This window comes from Leptidea sinapis, chromosome Z (assembly GCF_905404315.1).
Source record: "Leptidea sinapis chromosome Z, ilLepSina1.1, whole genome shotgun sequence".
Classification (NCBI taxonomy): Eukaryota; Metazoa; Arthropoda; class Insecta; order Lepidoptera; family Pieridae; genus Leptidea; species Leptidea sinapis.
In genome coordinates, this window is record NC_066312.1 from 17,206,600 (window position 1) to 17,229,065 (window position 22,466).

At 33.7% G+C, this 22,466-nt stretch overlaps 2 protein-coding genes across 3 annotated transcripts in view; both read right to left on the reverse strand.

Moving 5' to 3' along the window:
* The window catches only part of LOC126978864 (FK506-binding protein 2), a 53,290-nt gene extending 48,988 nt beyond the window's left edge, over window positions 1–4,302 (reverse strand). The window contains exon 1 of one of the 2 annotated variants that reach the window (XM_050827980.1): window positions 4,025–4,302. In XM_050827980.1, coding sequence (XP_050683937.1) covers window positions 4,025–4,212 — 188 coding nt within the window. In that variant the 5' untranslated portion in view covers window positions 4,213–4,302. The remainder of the gene's footprint in view (window positions 1–4,024) is intronic. The other variant, XM_050827981.1, reaches the window with a different exon arrangement.
* Window positions 1–22,466, reverse strand: part of LOC126978866 (uncharacterized) — a 223,630-nt gene that overhangs the window by 38,942 nt on the left and 162,222 nt on the right. The gene's annotated exons all lie outside the window — the stretch shown is intronic.

Genomic DNA, 22,466 nt, shown 5'->3' on the forward strand with positions numbered 1-22,466 from the left:
TGTGAGTATCTCATTCAATTAGGCTGATTTTGAACATTTCTCTTCGCCGTAGTTTAATTTAAACTGATTTTTACACACAGATTGAAATAAAGTTCTGTTGGAGCATTCGTTTTATCGAATCTCGTCTGAAAGGATGTTTAATTTAAAAAAACTCTGTTTAAGAAAAGTTTTTATATTGATTCCGGTTGTGTACCTGTATTATAATCATACTGTTTATTGACGATTTTAGCTCCGTGCTGTTTTGCTTCAAGATGTTAATTTTATCTTGAATCTAATTTACATTTTAAGGATACTAATTGCATTGAATTTTGAGGTGTCAATTATAGATCTTTGGACGTAGTCGCAAAGTTGTGTGGAGACAAGAGAATTAGTAATAACCGAGATTTTAAAAGGAACGATACTAAATTATAAACTGCCATATACAACTAAAACTATAATTTATGTATAACAAGCTGGCCCGACAGACTGTTCTGTCAAGCAAGTATTCGGGAATAATGTAGTCTAAAGCCATCGGAAATGTGTTATCAAATATAATTAGTTAAAAATAAAACAAAACTTTCTTCTGAATGATTTATAACATAATGTAGTAACAAACTTTTTGCTCTTAATAGTGGTTTTCATTATTATAACATTAGAAATAAGAGATTTCTTGTAACTAATTCTAGTATATTCTTCTATAATTAAGTCCCAGCCACCGTTCAGGCTTTATCTCTAAATAAATTTAAATTTTTTATTAAAAAATGGCTCTGTCGTAAATCATATTACTCCACAGCTGAATATCTAAGTGATCGGACAGCCTGGGACTAGATTATGATTATTTTATAGCGGTAGAAATGACTGTACAATAATGTATATTTTTATTGAAAAGAGCGCAAAAAAAAGAATGCTGGGAGAGTTTCTTGCGCCGCTTCTTCTCTCTCAGAGCGCCATTTGTTTCCGAAGCGGTAGTAGTATCTAGTATATTAAAAATGAAATCAAAAAGAATTTGATAGGAATCAATTTTGAGAAAATAAATGCCTGCCAAAATGATTAGGATTACTTTACAATTGTCAATTTTTTTAAGTTTAAAAGGGTCTAGCGGACCAGACAGGCGCTGTCCTCTGTAAATTTGATGAATCGTTCCAGACGTTAGGAGGAAATCATTAACATACGTAGGAGAATTATATGTCGACCGTATTGAATCTAAAACAATCTCAAATTCACTGGAACACTCTAAAAAAATCATCAATATCGGTCCATTCGTTTAGGAGGAGTTCACTGTCAACACACGTACACAACAATTTTATATATTAGACTAGCTGACCCAGCAAACGTTGTATTGGCGATATTAAAATCGCGATACAAAAGTAACTGTTGATCGTAGATGGGTGAATATTTGAAGTCGTATGTATTTTTTAATGTTGACTCACAATCAAACAAATTTAAAAAAAATTACAAAAAAAATCGTGTGGACCACCCTTAACATTTAGGGGGATGATAAATAGATGTTGTCATATTCTCAGTCCTACCCAATATGCACTCAAAATTTCCTGAGAATCGGTTAAGCCGTTTCGGAGGAGTTCAATGTTTAACACCATGACACGAGAATTTTGTATATTAGAAGACATAATATATTATGACTAAGAGGTAAGAATATGCTATTGCGTACTTTTCTGTACACCTACATAAGATACACAATTCCATCATCCATTATTTTGTTACATCTCAAAGGGCTTAGACAGCGTATTCGTTGAAAGCTCCCAGACGGCTTATTTTTCCCGACACCTCAAACAAATATCGTTATTGTATACAAATATGTATACAAAAATATAGCAAATTATATACCAACCTTCCTCGAGAACCATGCTACCTATAAGTAAAACAACATGAAAATCGGTGCAGTAGTTTTTGAGTTTATCGCGAACAGACAGACAGACAGACAGACGCGGCGGAGGAATTTATATTATAATAATATGTAGTGGTATAATTTAAGTATATAAATTATGGTTTATTTTAAATATATTATATGAATATATGTATATTATGTACGTATATGAATTATAAGTCAATCCTCTCGAATGCAGGCAGTGAATCCTCTCGAGTCTCATATGAGCAGTTAATTTTACACGTTTCAAACGAAAAACCTATCTAGTTAAACTTATATAGTTATGCTGATTGGTAAAGTTTTAATGAAATTGACTGTTACATATTAGTGAACTAGCCTCTAAGGGTTTTATAACTGTTTCATTAATATAATATTGATGGTGAAGCTAAAGTCATCTCATTTTTTTTTCCTTTTTTATAACTTGATGATAAGGGATCGCCGCCGCTCATACTCGCTTAAATGTTCTTGCAACACCAGGATTTGAAACAGATTTCCTGGAAATCCCTTAATCTATAACACTAAACATACATCATATATAAATGTCATATCAAACATATTAATGATGAAGGGGGGGGAAGCCACGGGAAGTCAGTTGGTGCTGGGGCTGCTGCTTCGACTGCCGAAGACAGCAAGCATCGCAAATATGTCGGTCTAGTAAGATGTGGTTATTGCAAAAGTTTTATAACTTTCGCAGCCTAATACCCTAAACACATGATCGGATTTGGTACGGCCATACCATGGGACGCGGTCTGGTAGCAGACCATTTTAGATGGTATGTCGTATTGTCCATCGCACTAAACTATTATTCTAACCAACTGGACCATACCCGGTACGACGCCGGACCAATTGGTGCGAGACACACACCGTACTGGCCGATGGTCCAACCGTACCAAATCCAGCGAAATTATAAAAATTAATAAAAGCAATATAATTTTGTGCGATGGACAATGCGGCATACCATCAAATATGTTCCGCTAACCAGACCGCGTCCGATGGTGCGGCCGTACCAGTCCGATCATGTGTTTAGGCTATTTAGCTCACGATAGTGTAAAACCACTTGAAGGTATCGGGTCAGTGCCCATCATCATTATCATCATCATCATCATTTAAGCTCATCACATCATTCAACTTATCACTGCTGGACAAGGGTCTCCCCAAAAGATCTCCATGACGATTGGTCCTGCGCTGCTCTCAACCTATTCCAGCAATTATGACTAAACCATCTTGTGGGGGCCGATTAACACTGCGTCTTCCGGTACGTTATCTGTTACTTATAATAATAAATTACATAAAAAAAATTACAATTTGATATTTTACCTATTATTTACAACAACTAATTAACATAAGATTCATCGGCTTAGTATAATTAAAAAAATATCAATGAGCTCTATCTATATCGCTACAAAATTAACTCTATCTCTACATTTTCATTAAATTCTTTTCATACCAATTCCTCGACAAAATTTCAAAACTCTCGTTGCGTATTTTTAAAAATTGCGTTTTTTTTTTCGAATAAAATTCTTAATCAATAATCGGAGTAATGTATCACATGTTAATAATATGTCAACTCGGATATTCAAGTAGAAATAGGTTTACGCCTGACGCGGCGGAACAACAGTTTGATAAAATATAGGTCACACAGTCGTCGTAGGACGATAACCATACCGGTTACTAACCGCGTGTATGAATAACACGTCATAAACTTTTGATAGGACTTCAACTAATTAACTTTTATCAACTTTTTTTTAAGTAATGGACGAACGTTTCAAATATGTTTGGTACGGGTCCCTAGAAGCCCAAATTCATTTCGCAATTTACTTGTTTTCCATTTACACGGTGCCGTTACACTTGTACTAGCCTTGGCATTTACTGTTAAACCCTTCCAAAAACGGTATAATCGTTTCGGACAGCATTTTTTTTTTAATATACTGAAATTTTAGTTATAACTTATCAATTTCGTCAATGTTTTATAGCATATAATAGTTGATCAAAACAATTATTGTTTTAAATTAAATTACAACATTTGGATGTGTTAATTAATATAGCAATCTCTATTCAGTGTACAATATTGCCAAAGTCATCGCTAATTAAACTGTTTACTGACAATGTTCTGATATATAATATAACAGTATTAAATGCAATGTTTGACAGTGAACTTACCTTGAGTCGAACTTGTGTCCATCGTCAAGTGTCCCGGTGTAGTGCATAGTGAGTGTATCGCCGTTCTTGGACTTAGCATCGCAGATCTCAGGAACGCTCACCACTTCAATCTTCAATTCGGTGACCTCTGGACCAGCAAACGTGGCCCCGGCTAGTGCCAAAACCGCAATCAAGCAGCGCAACGTCATAGCTAAAGTTACGAAAAGTTACAGAGTGAAAAACGCGTGTACTCTCTGCGACTGTTCAGAACCGACTGTGCAGTTATGAGTTGTGACAGATTTCCGCTAGACCGCTACTCGCCCGTATCGTAGCGCCAACTTGAAAGTTGTATCCAAACTTCATGGTTCACGATAAATCATTCGTCTTGCTCCGAGCGAAACAGTTTCGTAGGTGTAAGAGGAAGATAGCTAGAGCTTTATCAGTTGCGTGTTTGATTACGATGACGAGACGCGCTAAGCGTTTGCCACGCACGCTAATGATAATAGTCGAAACAAGTTACGTGTGCAAGTTTTAAATCACCATGAATATTTTTATTTGGAAAGGCATGTATTGTGTTTAATTAAAACAAACGGTTAAAAACGTTATGTGACGATGCTTAAATACATACGTTGATTTTCTGGAGTTCTGGAGACCGGTGGTGTGGGACGCTCACTCATTTTGAAAGCACGTCAAAGGTATCAGGTAGAACAGCGGATGCTGTGAAGTGGAGGAAATATTCAGCATTTAAGGCCGTTCCAAGAAATCACCAAAATAGCGCATAATTGAAAACATTTCTGGACGGTTGATATAGAGCTAATATTATTACAAAAAGTAATTATATATCTACACAATATGAGACGAAAATTTCTTCATATTTCTATTCTTTTAGGCAGTGTGAAAAGGAAACACCAAACTACCCCTAAGTTTTACAGTTGGAACCATGCTTATCATTCAACGTAGATAAAAATTGTACGAATATTTATTAATTTAACACCAAAAGTACTATTAGTAAGAGTACTGTTTAACGTAATATAGTTGTGTTAGTTTTGTAAGCAAAATTGTATTATGTTGGAATAAATTAAAAATGCTTTTAATCCTGCATTAAAACTATTGCGATCATCTTGTGCGAAAGAGGTAATCTAGTTCTGCTCGATTCCCCAAGGCCATTGGCTCGGTCCCCAGCCTTAATGATAGATAAATATTTCTTCCCATGAGGGTGGAGACGGTGTGCACTTTGAGTTCTTCCGCCTTTAAAACTATTAAAAATCATTTTCCAGGCTCCCTGTATATTTGACCGATGACCTGGTAACCGGTAACCTGATAACCGGTAACCTTTGTCACATATGTTTGGTGGTTCGAAGAGATTCAATAATTAATTAGTAATATATTAATATTTTATGATTGTTTAATTTTGCTCAAATTTGTGTTATATCTAAGTATTTTGTTACTTTTGAAATAAGTTATTAGTTTTTATACATAATTGAAGCTTAAATATGAGTATGAACAATATTTTTTTATTGCAAGGAGGATAATCGACGGTACGGGTTACTTGATGTTAAGTGATCACCGCCGCCCACATTCTCTAGGAATACCAGTGGAATCACAGGAGTGTGCAGGCCTTTAAGAAAGGTGTACGCGCTTCAAAAAAGCGCGTCGTATCGTAGGTACTGTACATATATCCTATTAGCGGAGCCTTTCCCCACGAAGAATGCGTTTACATTACAATGTGTATTACATTTTGTTCACAATAGGTTTATTCTTTTGCATTTGCTAAAATAATTATAGATTAAGTTCCTTAAGACATGAGCTAACTGCCAGTGAGAATCTCGACCAAATCGGTTTAGCAATTTCATAAAATATCCGGAATGGACAGATATTTAAAAAATTGGTATTGGTAACTTATAAAAATTCATGTGTAAGAAGTTATATTATAACAGATATATTTTATTTAAAACTAGCTGATCCTGCAAACGTTGTTTTGCCATATAAATTATTTTTAGAGTTAGACCGTTTCTTGGACATTGCAACATTATTTTTCTAAAATAAAAGATTTTTTCTTAAACGTCGCCTAAGTTCCTCCTTAACACATCAGCTACCTGCCAATAAAAGTCCCGTCAAAATCGTTCCAGCCATTTCAGAGATTAGCCGGAACAAACAGACAGACACACAGACAAATATTGTAAAAAAACATGTTATTTTGGTGTATGTACCATATATTATATATTCATATACATGTAGTAAAAAACGTTTATTTCAATATTACAAACAGACACTCCAATTTTATTTATATGCATAGATATAGACTATATATTATAGAATAGAAGATTGTAATTTAAGTATTATTTGAAATTAAATGAAGTTGTTTCGTACCCTTTTTAACTGACTACAAAACGGAGGAAGTTTATTATTATGTTATGTGTATTTTTATTTTTATATTCTCTTATCTATGCTGGCAATTTTCTGATTGGTAAAATTTTAAAATCTACATATTTGATGATGAAATCCATAGACTGTAGAGACTAATAAGACGTTATTACTTTCTTCAACAAACCTATATCCTATTTCAAGCATTAGAATACGGAAAATATTATTGTTTCAAATAGGGACTGTTAATATCTCGGCGAATCTGGAAACACAATTCTAATTTGAATCAAATAATCATTAAACTTCAACGGCTTTCGCACTTTTGACAGTGCTATTTTAATATATTTTTCCTATTATCGTGCGCAAAGTTCAATTTTGCGCATGCATTTGAGTTCCGAAAGTACTACTTTCCCACACGTTGACAAGAGCGTGCGGGAATGTAGTGAGCGTGCGGGAATGTTTGAAAATAATTAAAGTGGTCGAACTTTGCGTAAATAGGATACTCGTGCGCACGTAGGTCATCCTGCACTCGCTCCCCTCTTGCGAGACCTTGCGGGACTAAACTAAAAAAAACTAAACTAATCTAATATGTACAGACACACACGCTTCATTGGAGATAGCAAAGGCAAGATTCTCCGCCCGTGAAGAAATGCCTTGCGGCGATTCCATGGGGAGGATAGAAGAAGAGGCGGTTTTTTAGTCGGTATTGGTCTTCAAACTGAGTCTTACATATGAGATCACTTCCACCACGATCTCATAAAACGTATAAGTATTTTTCCCCTTAGAAAAAAAACAAAAACATACTTATTTCCCGTCGAGGTGGGCAGAGGCAACAGAACGCTGGTTGCTTTTATCCTTAAAAACCTCACGCACTTCCTCTCCATACATTACTTTTAATATACATGCTCCAGGTACTAAGGACCTCCTTTTCTCAAAACGTCCCCAATTTGGTTGATCAATGTCCTACGAGGTCTTCCACGACCGACTTACCCACACACAATTTTGTTCGCGCCAATTACTTTAAATGCCTAATTACTAAGCGTGACCGCGCTCCACCTAGGGCGAAGAATGAGAACCACTTCACGTCAACTGTACATAAAACGCATCGCCAGTGTTCGATTGTGACTCATGCCGCCGCGAACGCGCACAATTAAATTGGTATTGGCAGAACCAACTCAATATAATTATTAAGTAGTAATCTAAGTGTTACGTTACGTCTACTTTAAACCCCTGGGTTTTGTTAACTAGTGAAGCATTTTGGAGCACTACGAGCAGAGCAAGTAACTCCCCTAGTGGTATGGTCTCATTTTGTAGGCATAAAGAGAAGACCCCCCCGACTTCATATCATTTAAATTTTTATTCCAAATAATTAATACCAAAAAGGCAGTATAATACGAGCCACTGGCTTATTCACACACATTCTAATAACTAATGAATCGATTATTTCCCCAAATTCGTTATTTTGTTAAAACTTCATGTAAATTGTGCTCTTGACGTTATATTGAAAGCTTAAAATGGTTTTCCGTTTATTGACCGTGTGCACATGACGTAAGTTTTAGAGGTAGTTTTCCAATAGTTTATTTTTTGGATTATAATTACTTTTAAATTTATTTAAAGTTGGACAACGCTTATTATAACTATATTTACAATGCTTAATATGATTACATGATTTATTTTTATTTAATATTTTGTTTTGAATACTAATTGTATTCATATTTAGGGTTATTATTTAACCCAGATCTATATCAAGCCCTATCAGAATGTCTTAGTTAAAAAGAAACGACGGATAGATGATTCGTTATCCCGAATAATCTCTTTCAGTGTCGGATGTAAATATTTATAGCTGTCATATTATAACTATAATAAAAGTTATGAGTGAGTTGTGAGTTAAAAAAAATAATGGTTTTATGATGAGATTTTGGCGCCAAACAGAAAAACAAGTGAAATATTACCAAGCTAAGTTATTTATACCAGTTTATATGAGAATTTGTGAAATATCTATTGCAATAAAAGGAGAGCCGGTCTTAAATCCTTCGGTTATACTGCGGAAACTACTGAACCGATCGGAATAATGCTTATACCATAAGATGTAGTGATAACTTATTCAGAACCTATATTTTTTGACTTGGAAATACCTATATATTTGCAATACAAATAATTCAGTCGATGACATTTCATTACATATGACAATTCATACAATGAGCGGGTGCATTACATACGCGGTACGTTTGCCGAGTCAGCACTTGTTGTAGAAAAAGAAACTTCATCCTTTGCGACGTAATCTACCAAGCTTATATAAATTTTATTTATAAACAAAATTTATGAACTATGCGTTACTCGAACTCGCGACCTCTCGGGTTCCGTACGAGCGCTCTTTCCAACTGAGTCAACCGTTCGAGTACGCATGATTCGTAAATCTTTTTGTATCTTGTTCAAATCTAGGTTGTGCTTCATCTACAGGATCTACTTTACAGTTAATAACCTGCTCAACCCCAATAATTGCATATTAGGAAATAGACTTGAGATATCGCTCATTCAAATCTAAACAATTTGTTATTTAAAGTGAAAACCCTCACTTCTGGGATTCATTATATAAATTTTATTTTCTAACAAAAATTTATGAACAATGCGGGACTCGAACTCGAGTTCAAAAAAAATAAAATGATTAGATATTTATTTATTTTCACCTACATCATTGAGTCGAAATGTTCGAGTATTTTTTACAGCAGTTGGAATATATTGTAAAATATAATGCTGAAGCTGTCAATATTAATATAAAGAGTGGCAATGCTTCTCATTAAAAGCTCAACTTCTCCAAAGTGCTGATCAACGCTAAGCATCTTTGTCGTTCCATAAGCGTAATGTTTTAACTTAAGTGAATAAATTATTGTTTGTAGGACCTCCTTAACGAAGCCTATTCCTAGCTGTATTTGTCAAGAGAATAGTAATAAAAACGTATAAAATGAAAAACTATTAACTAAAATACAAGCTTCAAACTTCGTTATTTAAAAGGATGATTTTGCGATACAAACAGATTTTATCATTGTGTTCTAAAAGGTAGGTAGAAAGCTCCAGACTATATTGTATATTCGCAGACAGGGTGACAGAGCTCCTTGTGTAGGCGATCTCAGCTCAGATGGCCATTGTTATAGTATTATAATTTATACCAAAGGTCACCCTTAGGTCGTAATTAGATTGTATGACAAACTTTCTATGATGTAACGTTAACAAGGCTGTTCTTATCTATAGCTGAGAAAATTAATCTGTTTCTCTTAATGCTGAATCTGCCATTATGACCCTTGTTTACAAGTAAATAACTTTTTTTTAATGAAAATAAGGGACGAGACGAGCATGACGTTCAGCTGATGGTAATTGAAACGCCCTGCCCATAACAATGCTGTGCCGCTCAGGATTCTTGAAAACCGCCAAAAATACTGAGCGGCACTTCAACTGCGCATACATAAGATGCTATGTCTTATTTGCCCAGTAATTTCACTAGCTACAGCGCCCTTCAGACCGAAACACAGTAATGCTTACACATAACTGCTTCACGGCAGAAAATGGCGCCGTTGTGGTACCCATAATCTAGCCGGCATCCTGTGCAAAGGAGCCTCCCACTTGTTGATAATTACTTAATGTCTTGTGTGCTAACCTCATAATAGCGTACTACACGGTGGTCTCATGCTGTTACCCTATGGCAAAGTGAGCTGTTTGCTTGAATGTTTTGAAGTTAATTTAAATAAAGTATTTTTAACGGATAAAAACGCGTGTATTTGTGTATTATTTTTACTTGGATAAGGAAAGCAAGAGATAGATGTTTGTGAAGAACACTCGGGGATGACTATTATGGAAAGCAAGATAGTCAAAAAAATTGGTGTCTCATACCATAAAATTATGACATACTTTTAATTATCTATACAAAATATAATAGTTGAATTAATATTAATTGTAACTGATACATATAGATTGTTAATAAATAGTAGTATTATTATTAAACTCTTAATTACTATTGTATCTTATTTCCTACATTTATATAGATGTATAACACATATATGAATAATTTCTTTTATTAATCGCTTTTGAATAGTCACTATAAATATTTCTTTTAAATTACTGAATCTACCATATGTTAGAAATAAGTACTTAGGGCTCGTGAGAAGGACATACAAGAATCACAACAGCTACTTTTTTGAATCAATCGAGTATTTTACAGTGGCTGTAATATACAAAAACAAACTAAATATAAAATAAACTGTATTAATATAAATTATCCTATATTGGATGCAATGCAACCCTTAGAGCTTGAATGCATTGTTTAAGGATGCTTCGTGAATATGATGGTCGTGATTACTGTCATAATTAGTAATTGCATCCAATAAATGCATGCAATTTTTTAACTATAATAGGTCAATCTGGAACCACAAGCAGTTCCCGTTCACGAATTGATGCCAAAGTCAAGTGAAAGTCAAAGTCACATAAAATTTATTCAATTAAGCTTAAATTAAGCGCTTTTAATAATAACAATAATAATAATCATTTATTTCGGACACTATACATCCATAAGTATTAGTTATTAAGTTAAGAATAAGCTTTTGAATCGTCAATAAATATTTCTTTAAAAATACTATATGCTCGGAAAAGTAGAGCTCCTGAGAAGAACACATAAGTAAGTCAAAGGCCACTCATTTCAATCAATAGAGTATTTTACAATGGCTGTAATATTACATAACAGATAAGTATATAAGGGCAGCATCCAATATATGAATCCTGTTTAAATAATATATATTATTTTATAAAAAAGTAATAAATAATAAACTGTATTAATATAAATGGTATATTGGAAAACCAATTGTAACGAAAATTTGTAGACTGAATAGGAAAGGAAGTATTCAATGTCGAACTGATTAAATTTTTCCGCTTATTGTTGTTCCAGATTTGTCAAATAGGATTCTGTTTGCAGCCTACATTGTTAAGCAGTTATAAACACTGTTTGATGTACTTTATCACTTACAACATAAAAATATGAAGAAAAAAGACACGCAGAGAAAGAAATTATGATGATATGAAATATTCTTTGCAGAAAAGTCCTCGAATATATGTAATGGAGGACGTAGTGTTGGTAGGCCCACCACAAGATTGACCGGCGTTCTGTCAAGATCGCCGGAATACGATAGATGAGGGCAGCGCAGGACCGACCGTTGTGCAAATCATTGAGGGAGGCCTTTGTCCAGCAGTTGCAACGTTGAGGGTTAAAAGCCAAGGAGAAAATAATCTAGAAAGTTAATATGAAAAAGAATGTGCTGTTGTTTCTTCTTAAAAATTTTTTGAACGCAAATCTCCGAAACGCCTTAATCGATTTAAATGCGGTTTTCAAAATAAATAAAATAATAATACAAAAAAACATTTTCATTCATTTTTAGTAATAAATTTCATTGCAAAGATTGATCCTTATCAGCAACAGAGTCCATTAGTCCAATAATACAGGATGTAATTTTTTTATTATACAATCTAATTAATTAATCTAATTCTAGTTACGATTATTGTTATTTTTGGAATCGGTATCCTTCCGACGCAACCCGCTCTCGCCTCTCGCCTCCTCACAACTCAAGCACATCTTACCTCTAACTATGTAAGTTACAAACCAATCTTGGATGACACCGACTCCAAAAATTACAATAATCGGTCGATTTCCGTCAAAAGTTCAAGAAATTTAAAAAAACTAAATATGCAGTTATTGGTTTCTTATAAATCGAGGGCATGACTCCTGTCACGACTTTCCTCTCCATATTCTTTCCTAGCCATCACCGCCCTTCTCAAAAAACTACCGCTGTATACGCTTTAAATCAGCTTTGCCAATTACCTATGTATGAAACGGAATCTTTGAACGTGATTTTCATCCAGATCCAGACATGACAATACCGTATTATGTTGACATTACTTTAGTCTTGTATTCAAACCAAGAATACCAGGATGATTTTAAAATAACCGACCCAAAAAAAAATATCGATGATTAAAAGTAAGATGAAAACGAGCCTATAATTATAAATATAAATATTGCTTTTTATATATAATATATCGGTCTCAGTAAGTCTTACATCTTTGTGCCGTTTGGTGTCGAGGAACTTGGCCCGTGGGCCCCATAGGCGCGGAGAATGTACAAAGTACTATCTTCGCGCCTCAATAAGGCTACTGAAAACCCAAGCGCTGGCACCTACTTCGGTCAACGGATCAGCCTTGCTATCCAACGCGGAAGACTGCCAGTATTCTTGATACGCTTCCCCGTAATGATAGAGTTATTTTAATATAATCATAGTATTCTAAATATAGTTATAAGATTTGTTTTATTTGAATAAATATTGATTTTAATAATAAATTTAAAGACACATAAAAATTACTTAAGGCTGGGTTGCATCATATTAGCTGGTATAGTTAACGTTCAAGTAAAATCTAACGTTAACTCTTGGCATAGTCAAAGTTAATGTTAAAAAGTGAATTAATTTCGAATATTTGTTTGAAAATTTTTACTGGTTTCTATTTCACACTAGCCTTAACCAGCGAATGTTGAATGGTTACGGTTAACAGTTAAAATTATGACGTCATCTAATGTCAAATGGCAACATAATTTCTTAATCGGTACTTCAACATGTTTGTTATTGCTGAAGCTTGGATGCAATCCTAAGTGTTTCATTAAAACCAAAGTTATATCATCATCATACTTATGTTTATTGTAATTATGAAACTATCAAGTTGAGTGCAATGCCTACTGCTTATATTAGCTCTATCTTAATATCTTTATATATATAATTCTTGTGTGCGTGTGTATGTCACTGAACTCCTCCTAGACGGCTGGACCGATTTTATTGAAACTTTCTGTGTGTCTTCAGGTGCATTTGAGAATGGTTTAGATTCACAATTGAACTACCTCCTGAATGGCTGGACCGATTTTGATGAGATTTTTGTGAGTTCCAGTGAATTTGAGATTGATGTGTGTCTTCGGGTGGATTCAGGAATGGTTTAGATTCCCAATTAAAGTACCTCCTAAACGGCTGGACCGATTTTCATGACGTTTTGTTTGTTTCAGTGAATTTGAGATTGGTTTAGATTCTCAATTACGTCCATATAATATAATTCTCCTGCTCATGTGTATGTTAGTGAACTCCTCCTAACGGCTGGACAGATTTTTCAAATTTAAGACGTGTGTACAGGACAACGTCTGTTGGGTCCACTAGTATATATATATACTTCTTTTGTGCGTCTGTTGTAACTGAACTACTCCTTAACGGCTTGAACGATTTTAATGAAATTTTCTGTGTGTCTTCAGGTGGATTCGAGAATGGTTTAGATTCACAATTGAACTCCTAACCGGCTGGAGCGATTTTTCAAATTTAAGACGTGTGTGGGTCAACGTCTGTCGGGTCCACTAGTATACAGTATTTCTCAAAGGTATTATACGTAGGGACTTAGCTATAACTTCCCTTTTGTAGTTACTATAATTACCTAACAATTGTTACAAAATAATTTAACCATTAAAATAATATTGCTAATTTTGTTCCAATAACAACTTTGTAAGTTCTAAATAAACCATTATCAACCCATACATTTCTAAATATCAATACACAATATAGGCGAAAAAATATAGGCGACAATATAGGCGAAAAAATATAGGCGACAATATAGGCGAAAAAATATAGGCGACAATATAGGCGAAAAAATATAGGCGACAATATAGGCGAAAAAATATAGGCGACAATATAGGCGAAAAAATATAGGCGACAATATAGGCGAAAAAATATAGGCGACAATATAGGCGAAAAAATATAGGCGACAATATAGGCGAAAAAATATAGGCGACAATATAGGCGAAAAAATATAGGCGACAATATAGGCGAAAAAATATAGGCGACAATATAGGCGAAAAAATATAGGCGACAATATAGGCGAAAAAATATAGGCGACAATATAGGCGAAAAAATATAGGCGACAATATAGGCGAAAAAATATAGGCGACAATATAGGCGAAAAAATATAGGCGACAATATAGGCGAAAAAATATAGGCGACAATATAGGCGAAAAAATATAGGCGACAATATAGGCGAAAAAATATAGGCGACAATATAGGCGAAAAAATATAGGCGACAATATAGGCGAAAAAATATAGGCGACAATATAGGCGAAAAAATATAGGCGACAATATAGGCGACAATATAGGCGAAAAAATATAGGCGACAATATAGGCGAAAAAATTAAGAATGAAGCCATTTAAGTATCTATGATAATGTAACAAATATTTTCCTTTTGTTAAAAATTATATTTGTCCTATTTAATAGATACGTGAGTTTATACGATATCTTTAATGAAACTTTTTTTGAACTTGAAAACTAATAAGAATTCTTTTTATATTTGTGTATTGTACGGTATTCCGTTGATGGTTCGTTTTTTATTATGTTTATGTGTTAACACTTTTTATATTTCTACAATGATTGTGTGAAGATTTGTGTTGCTTATTTTTTTTACATAAAACGGGGAAAATGGGCAAGACGTGCTGGAAAGTGGAGAACCGTTGCCAAACTCAAATTCCAAAAAAATAAAAAAATAAATAACGACCACCATCAATAAAAGTTTTTAACTGATTGTGAACTTTGTTAATTATTTATAAAATGAAATATTTAATTATTCTTTTGTTATTTTCATAACTGTAATTTTTATTTATTTTACATATTGTATTTCACCTCATAGAATAACCTACATAGAATTGGTAGGTTATTCGACGATTTATCGAAATATATATATCTCGTTTAGTTATATCTGGTAATTAAATAATTACATCAATCTTTAATCTAATATCTAATAGTAAAAAATATAATTAACATTCGACATAAAAATGAGAAAGACTCTTGTCAGATTTAAACAATCTTCTTGAATATTTTAAAATATTTAAAAACAATATAAATGACATCGCAATACGCAATCAAGCTTTATGATTTTGAGATTATTACTTGATATTTTGAAAATATGTCCTCAATTGAAATTATTAAGATAAAACAAAAAAATAACTCATGTATTATTGTAATAAGTGGAAAATTGTATATATAATTTTAATATATCATTGCGCGGTTAGAAAAGATGGGTTTTGCTATAATATAATATAATAAGATATAAAATATAAATTATATTACTTGATTACTTACGGAGTTGCCCTGCGAGATCGAATCAAAAATGAGGAGATTCGTAGGAGAAGCAAGAAGTTACTGACATAGTCGATACGATTGCGAAACTGAAGTGGCAGTGGGCAGGGCACATAGTTCGATTTGGACGATGGGGCCGTTGGGGCAAGATTATCTGATCAAGACCGCCGGAATACGTTGGATGAGGGCAAAGCAGGACCGATCGTCGTGGAGATCTTTGGGGGATGCCTTAGTTCAGCAGTGGACGTCTTCCGGCTGATGATGATGATCCCTATTGATGCGCAAAGGTACTTTGTACATTCTCCGCGCCTCTGGGCCAAGTGTCTCGACACCAAACGGCACAAAGATGTAAGACTCACTATGTATGTTACAAATTAGTATTACCTATTTTATCTTTTTACTTATAGTTTAGTTATTTCCATAGAATAATGTCCTATGGTATATTGCTATGGGGCAACACTGCCGATATAAATTCAATTTTTCTGCTGCAGAAGAAGGCTATTCGCGCTATTTATAACCTAGGTCCTAAAGAGTCATTGAGAGCAAAATTCAAAGAAATTAACATCTTGACTGTTGCTTCTCAATATATTCTCGATAGTGTAATGTATGTTCATAGGCACATAAGTGAATTTACTAGAAACTGTCATAACCATAATGTTAACACCAGGAACAGACATAAACTTATAATGCCTACTAATCGGCTAAGTTGAGTTAGTAAGTCTTTTGTGGGGCGCGATGTATATGCTTTTATAACAAGATCCCAGAAAATGTTCAAAACAAAAGTATCACGTTATTCAAAACAATTGTTAAAAAACGTTTGTGTGGTTAAGGTTACTATAACATAAATGACTTTCTTAATGATACCACAGATTGGGAATGGAGTGACCGCCCTCAGGCTATTAAATAATAAGTTTAATTGTACAATTTAATTGTACTTTGTAAACATCTTTTCGATGAAAAAAAAAGGAGTGTTCCGAAGAGCTGTTTAACCTGATTCCTGCCGCCGAATTCCACCTTCGCACGACACGCCACAAGTTAGGATATCATCCTCACCATCTGGATGTGTGGCGGTCCTCCACAGTGCGGTTTTCAAGGAGCTTTCTTCCACGTACTACAAAGCTGTGGAATGAGCTTCCTTGTGCGGTGTATCAGGGACGATACGACATGGGTACCTTCAAAAAAAGCGCGTACACCTTCCTTAAAGGCCGGCAACGCTCCTGTGATTCCTCTGGTGTTGCAAGAGATTGTGGGCGGCGATCACTTAACAACAGGTGACCCGTACGCTCGTTTGTCCTCCTATTCCATAAAAAAAAAAAACCCGCTGAGCTTGTTGCGCCCTTTCTTCTCAGGTCTGAGGCTGAATGCTTCTTGGAATGGGTGGTAGTTTTTAACTTTCAATAAGTGATGTCACATCATATTTTGAATAAAAATATTTGAATTTGAATATATAGGATGGTATTCGATTTTGTTTCTTTTATTATTAAACAACGTTGAAGGTTTCCAGGTCGTATTTTACATATTTCCTGTATGAAACTTCTATAACATGTTCTAATGGCTTGGAACTAAGGAACTAATAAGACTTATAATAATAAATATTACAATCTAAAACCAACAGCAAAATTAGTTAGCAATAACAATCTTGAAAATGGTTTATGAATCATAAAATTTGACGAAGAAAATTGTAAGTTGCGGCGTTTTAAAAAAACATCTATGGGAAGTAAAATGTAGAGATACGGACACGAATATGGGTTTAGAAAATCTTACTTTAATATATTTGCATACTTTGAGCTAAATTGGTTAATAATAAAAAGCGGTTAACATAAGCTTTAAATTTTTTTATGAATTATTCATACATTACCAACAGATGTAACGAACAAATTAAATTAGAATCAGCCATATCTTTCTCCAGAAGTATATTTGTGGCAATTAGGAATATAAGTATGTCAGATACTTTCCTACCTTTTGTCACTAGCATTAACCCTTGTTAACAAGTTTTATTACCTCTGACTCTCTAGTCTTAGCCCTTTTTCAGTACATTCCGGTTAGGTGGAAGAAATCTCACCGAAATTGCTTTAAGGCGAAGAGTAAGCAGAAAACACGCAAACATGGTGTCTTTAGACAAGTTTTGTGGTGAAAGTAAAGCATTTCGAGCTATGAACACTACTCAATCCTGTTACACATATCCTTAAGTCTTACTTGTAGGTTGCTAATGCTTGCTGTTGATTATAGTTAACACTGCCGAGCTTTTTTGAACTACCACTTTTCTTTGAAGTTAAGCAAGTTTTTTGGCATGACGTGACGTATTTCTTTGGTACTTCTCTCAGAAAAGTTATTCTTATAGCTTGTACTTTTTTGTATAGATTTATTTATTCAGATTAGTAGTGAATAACGAGGATTGTAAGCATATACACTGTTTTCCACCCAAGAATTTTGAAAATGTTGGCTTTGTTACATAGATGGCGGGCCGGCAGCCGTGAACTCATATCGCTCAAGGTCGCTGGCATTTAATGTCGCCTTAAGGACAATTGTACACTTATTGATCTTATTAATTTTTGTGTTCAATCTTTGTCATTATATATGTCCAACAATATCAAATACTTATGCAATCCGTTATTATTAAAATAGAGATAAAATTATACTTTGTCGATAACATTATCGAAAATTATGTTCTTATAACGGATACATTGTTATCTATTGACACTCGTTTCAAATGCAATATCGGAGAGTTCCATGGGATAATTACATTCTTTACCGAACTATAGGTATGAGTTTTTCCTGCCTGTAATATGGATTTATTGATATTTGAATTTTTATTTTCATACATACAATCATGCTTGTCTCCCAGAGAGGTAGACAGTGGACCACTTGCCAAGTTCGTAATATACTTAACAGAATACCCAGGCTTCTTCCATTCGTAAAAATCTATGATACAGGCTTTTTATTTTATTTTATGAAGAAAACCAACAGCATATTACAGATTAGATAAATAATCAATAATATTTTACAATAATAATGCCAATAACAGGTTTCCCTTATATAATATTAAATTACGGTTTCTGAAAAATTCAACATGGTGCGATACCTAAACAAAAATGAGATTTATTTGAGATTGTATAAGTCATTTCGCTACATAAAAAAATTGTAACTAAATATATACATAATTAACTACATAAATATCTATACTATATGTTTGGGATATCCTAAAATAAAAAATCTTTTCTTTTTCTTCTATTCTTGGTATTTTTGAATTGGCTCTTTTCATTACAGTGCTCTAACGTGGATTCTACGTCTATGTCGATATTTACAAACATACGCATTCGCTTTAAATATTTGTAGAGACAATTTTCTGCATACCTTCTGCATTTTCCTTACACATGACCGAATCACCATTGTCTCCCAACCCCATTATCTTTTAAGTGCTTCTGTCCTTTTTTACTTTTTTACCTTTTTTATACACTCAATATCCAATTTTCAATATCCATCATCTGTACATAACCAAATCATCTTTATATTCCCTTCTCTTTATCTTTTCAGTGTTCTGTTTTCTTTCTGTTCTCTTTTACTTGGCTGCTTTTGCTTTTCTAACTCATTGAACTTTTGCCTTTTATTCTCTCTACATGATCAAATCACTTACATATTCCACTGTCGTTATCTTTTCAGTCTTCTGCAGTGTCATGCCTTTCTCTGGATTATTTTTTCTTTGGTACTCTTATTTTCGAACCCAACTGAAATTTCATTATTCCTTAATATTCCTATTCATATTTATCGACTCTATATGCTCTTATATTATTTGATCTTTTTTAGTTTGGTATTGGGAATACAATGAAAAGTATAACAGATATGTCTTGAATGTTGTGTTTGAAATATTTACGGGTATTAATTTTTTTTTTCTTTTAACAGATATTTTAACTTTATAATGCCCTTTTAAAGAAGTTCACTTCTTTATACTTATTTAGAAGGGCAGAAATTAATGCTAACGCCGTTCTTTATACAGACAATCATGCTCGAGGATAAAATAACTGTTAGGTACTGTGGATCCAATAAGTTTCTTTATCAAGCTCACTCCGAGAAACAGGCAATCATTTTTTTCCACGGATGGTGGATCTAAAGGTTAAACTCTTTAGGTTAATAGCCTTTAAGATTCCGTAGATTTACGTAAATACTTTGAAGCTAAACCCAAAATAAGCTAAGAGTAAACCGTTTAACAAGAATGAACTAATTCCTTAATTAATCCATGCAGCAGTACCTAACAAGATCTTCTCTTCACCAATCTGAATGCTCACGACTTATAAAATCACAGTTTTAATTTTCTTGAAAACATTCCACAAACCCGTAGTAAGCAAAAATGAAAAGTTTGTAAAATCTGCAGCTGATTACAGTATTGTCTAACCGATATTACTTAGAAGTTTCAAGCTTAGGGGAGTGGAAACGCATCCCCAAGCATCTATTATTGCGGATGCCCATAGTTTTCACTTCTCATAAGGTGAGCCCGCTGCTCCCCCCCCCCCCCATACAGGGGCAATTGATAAGGATTCAGATGCCTTTACTTAGTGGGAGTTACGGCCACAAATCAAACACTCAAGACCTTTACCTCTCTATAATCCGCAATGGCTGGTTTCACTAAAGCCTAGGCTAGGTGTCCTTTTATCTTGCAAAACTTGAGAGGGTTCGTATTTAACTTTTACCTAGCTAGTAAAAAGATCCAAAGCTAAGGTCATATGAGAAAGAATATGTGACTGACCAACTAAGCTCCTCTTATGTAATCAAAGATAAGAAAGAGGCACCTGGAAGACTGTACTGTCGAATAAACTCGTTTTTCTAGATCATGGTCTTTATAAGGCCAAAAAATTTTTTGTGTAGTAAATTTTATCAAAATTGTGTGACATAAAATAGCATACATGACTTCCATTTTAAGATGGATGTTTTTACATCCATTAAAATTCTGACGTTGAACAGACCATTAACTACACTTTCTGTTTTCACTGCATTAGGTATGCGCAGTTAAATTTTTAAAGAGTTATTAGCCAGTTGATATCCATGGTAAATGGTCACGGTGTTTCAATATTAATTAATAATTGTGTTTCTTCGCTGGTGTGTAGTTAGTGGAACAACGTGACGATTAGCTGGGTAAACTTCAGAAGAATAATACTATTGACACGCTTTTACACAAATTATATTGCTCAAACTATGCATATCCTGAACTAGGGATGCAAGACCACGATATATGTAATACAATATACTTACATAAATACATAGTATGTATTTGTAAAATATGTGTTATATGTTTGCGTAGCAATAATTCTGTATTAACATTATATTTATTTGGATATACAAAAAATTCTCTTTTTCTAAATATAAAAACTCAATATCACATTAAATAAAAAAAAGATTGTGTGGATTTATGAAACCACGGTAAAAGTGAAACTTTTTTTCACATTTAACTAAAAATTTTTGGAATAATATTCCATTAAGGGTATAAAAATCGGTTTATCAATCTAAATCTAAGTATAAAATTATTATACTTGCAAATTTGGAATGATAATGGGAAATTATAAAAATAAACTAAGTCTCCAACTAATATTTTTATTGAACTTTGTGTCTTAGCTTTGTTTGAAAAGGATTACATTAAACACTGACAAAAACAAACAAAACAGCGTGGAACACTGGCCACAAATGAATACTAGTCTATACACTACACGGTCAGCTGCTGCGAACTATAGGCGCCGCCCGACCGTCACGCGACATGCAACACACAGACGAAAAAGTTTAATTAAATTCATATAAACATCCATTACTCGGAAACAAGCGTCCATAATATATTCATCATCTACCTAAGTGTGAGTCGTCAACGTCGAAATAAAGAATTGCTAAAATATCAGGTTCAGTGTAGTCGACACCGATGCTGTAAATTACTAAGTGCAAACGTTAGAAATGACTGTAGGGCGCTTTTACGTGACGTAATTCGATACATTTATTCCAACTACAAAGCCCTAATGGACTTTACTTACTTTGCAACATTGACTTCATATTAATTACTAGCTGACCCGGCAAACGTTGTTTTGCCATATAAAGTATAATGTACATCATTTTGTTCTATTGTCAATAGTTTTTGCAGCGCACGCAAAAATAGGTTCGATTTTACACCTTGTGTTACAAAATAGCAATTTTATTACGGATTTTGAAAAACATACCCTATAGCCTTCCTCGATAAATGGACTACCCAACACTGAAAGAAAGAAACAAACAAACAAACAAACACTGCAGCTTTATAATATTATATATATATATAGTATAGATTTGTTGGTACCATTATTCGTTTGAACATTGTATATAATTTATATACGACAGTATAAAAACAATAATATTCTGTATTGTCCTAAAAGAACCGTCTGCAAGTCTAAATCTCGTCATCATTGTTCGTGTCATTTCAGAGTATAATCGGAACACGCAGACAGAAATCCTATTATCCTATTAATCACATTAATAATATTATAAATGTGAAAGTTTGTGTGTCTGGATGTATGTTTGAACTTCTTTAACGCAAAAACTACTGAATGGATTTGATGAAACTTTATAATAATATAGCTTACACACCAGAATAACACATAGGCTATTATTTATAAATCTATCGCGTGAATTATACTTTATATGGCTAAACAACGTTTGCCGGGTCAGCTAGTCTTTTAATATTTAGATGATTTTATGAATTTTAAAATTGTATTTTATACCAAATAATGCTTCGAGTGCATTTAACCTAAAGGGTGTAAACGCTAAAAAGAATGAACATTTTCTGACCAAAATTTCTTAGTTATTATCTTTATCTATGGTATCAAAAATTACAGTTACATGTCGGTAGGCTGAATTATGGGAAAGTAGCAATGAAGAAGTGGGTTTCTCGGTACAAGGCGTCAGA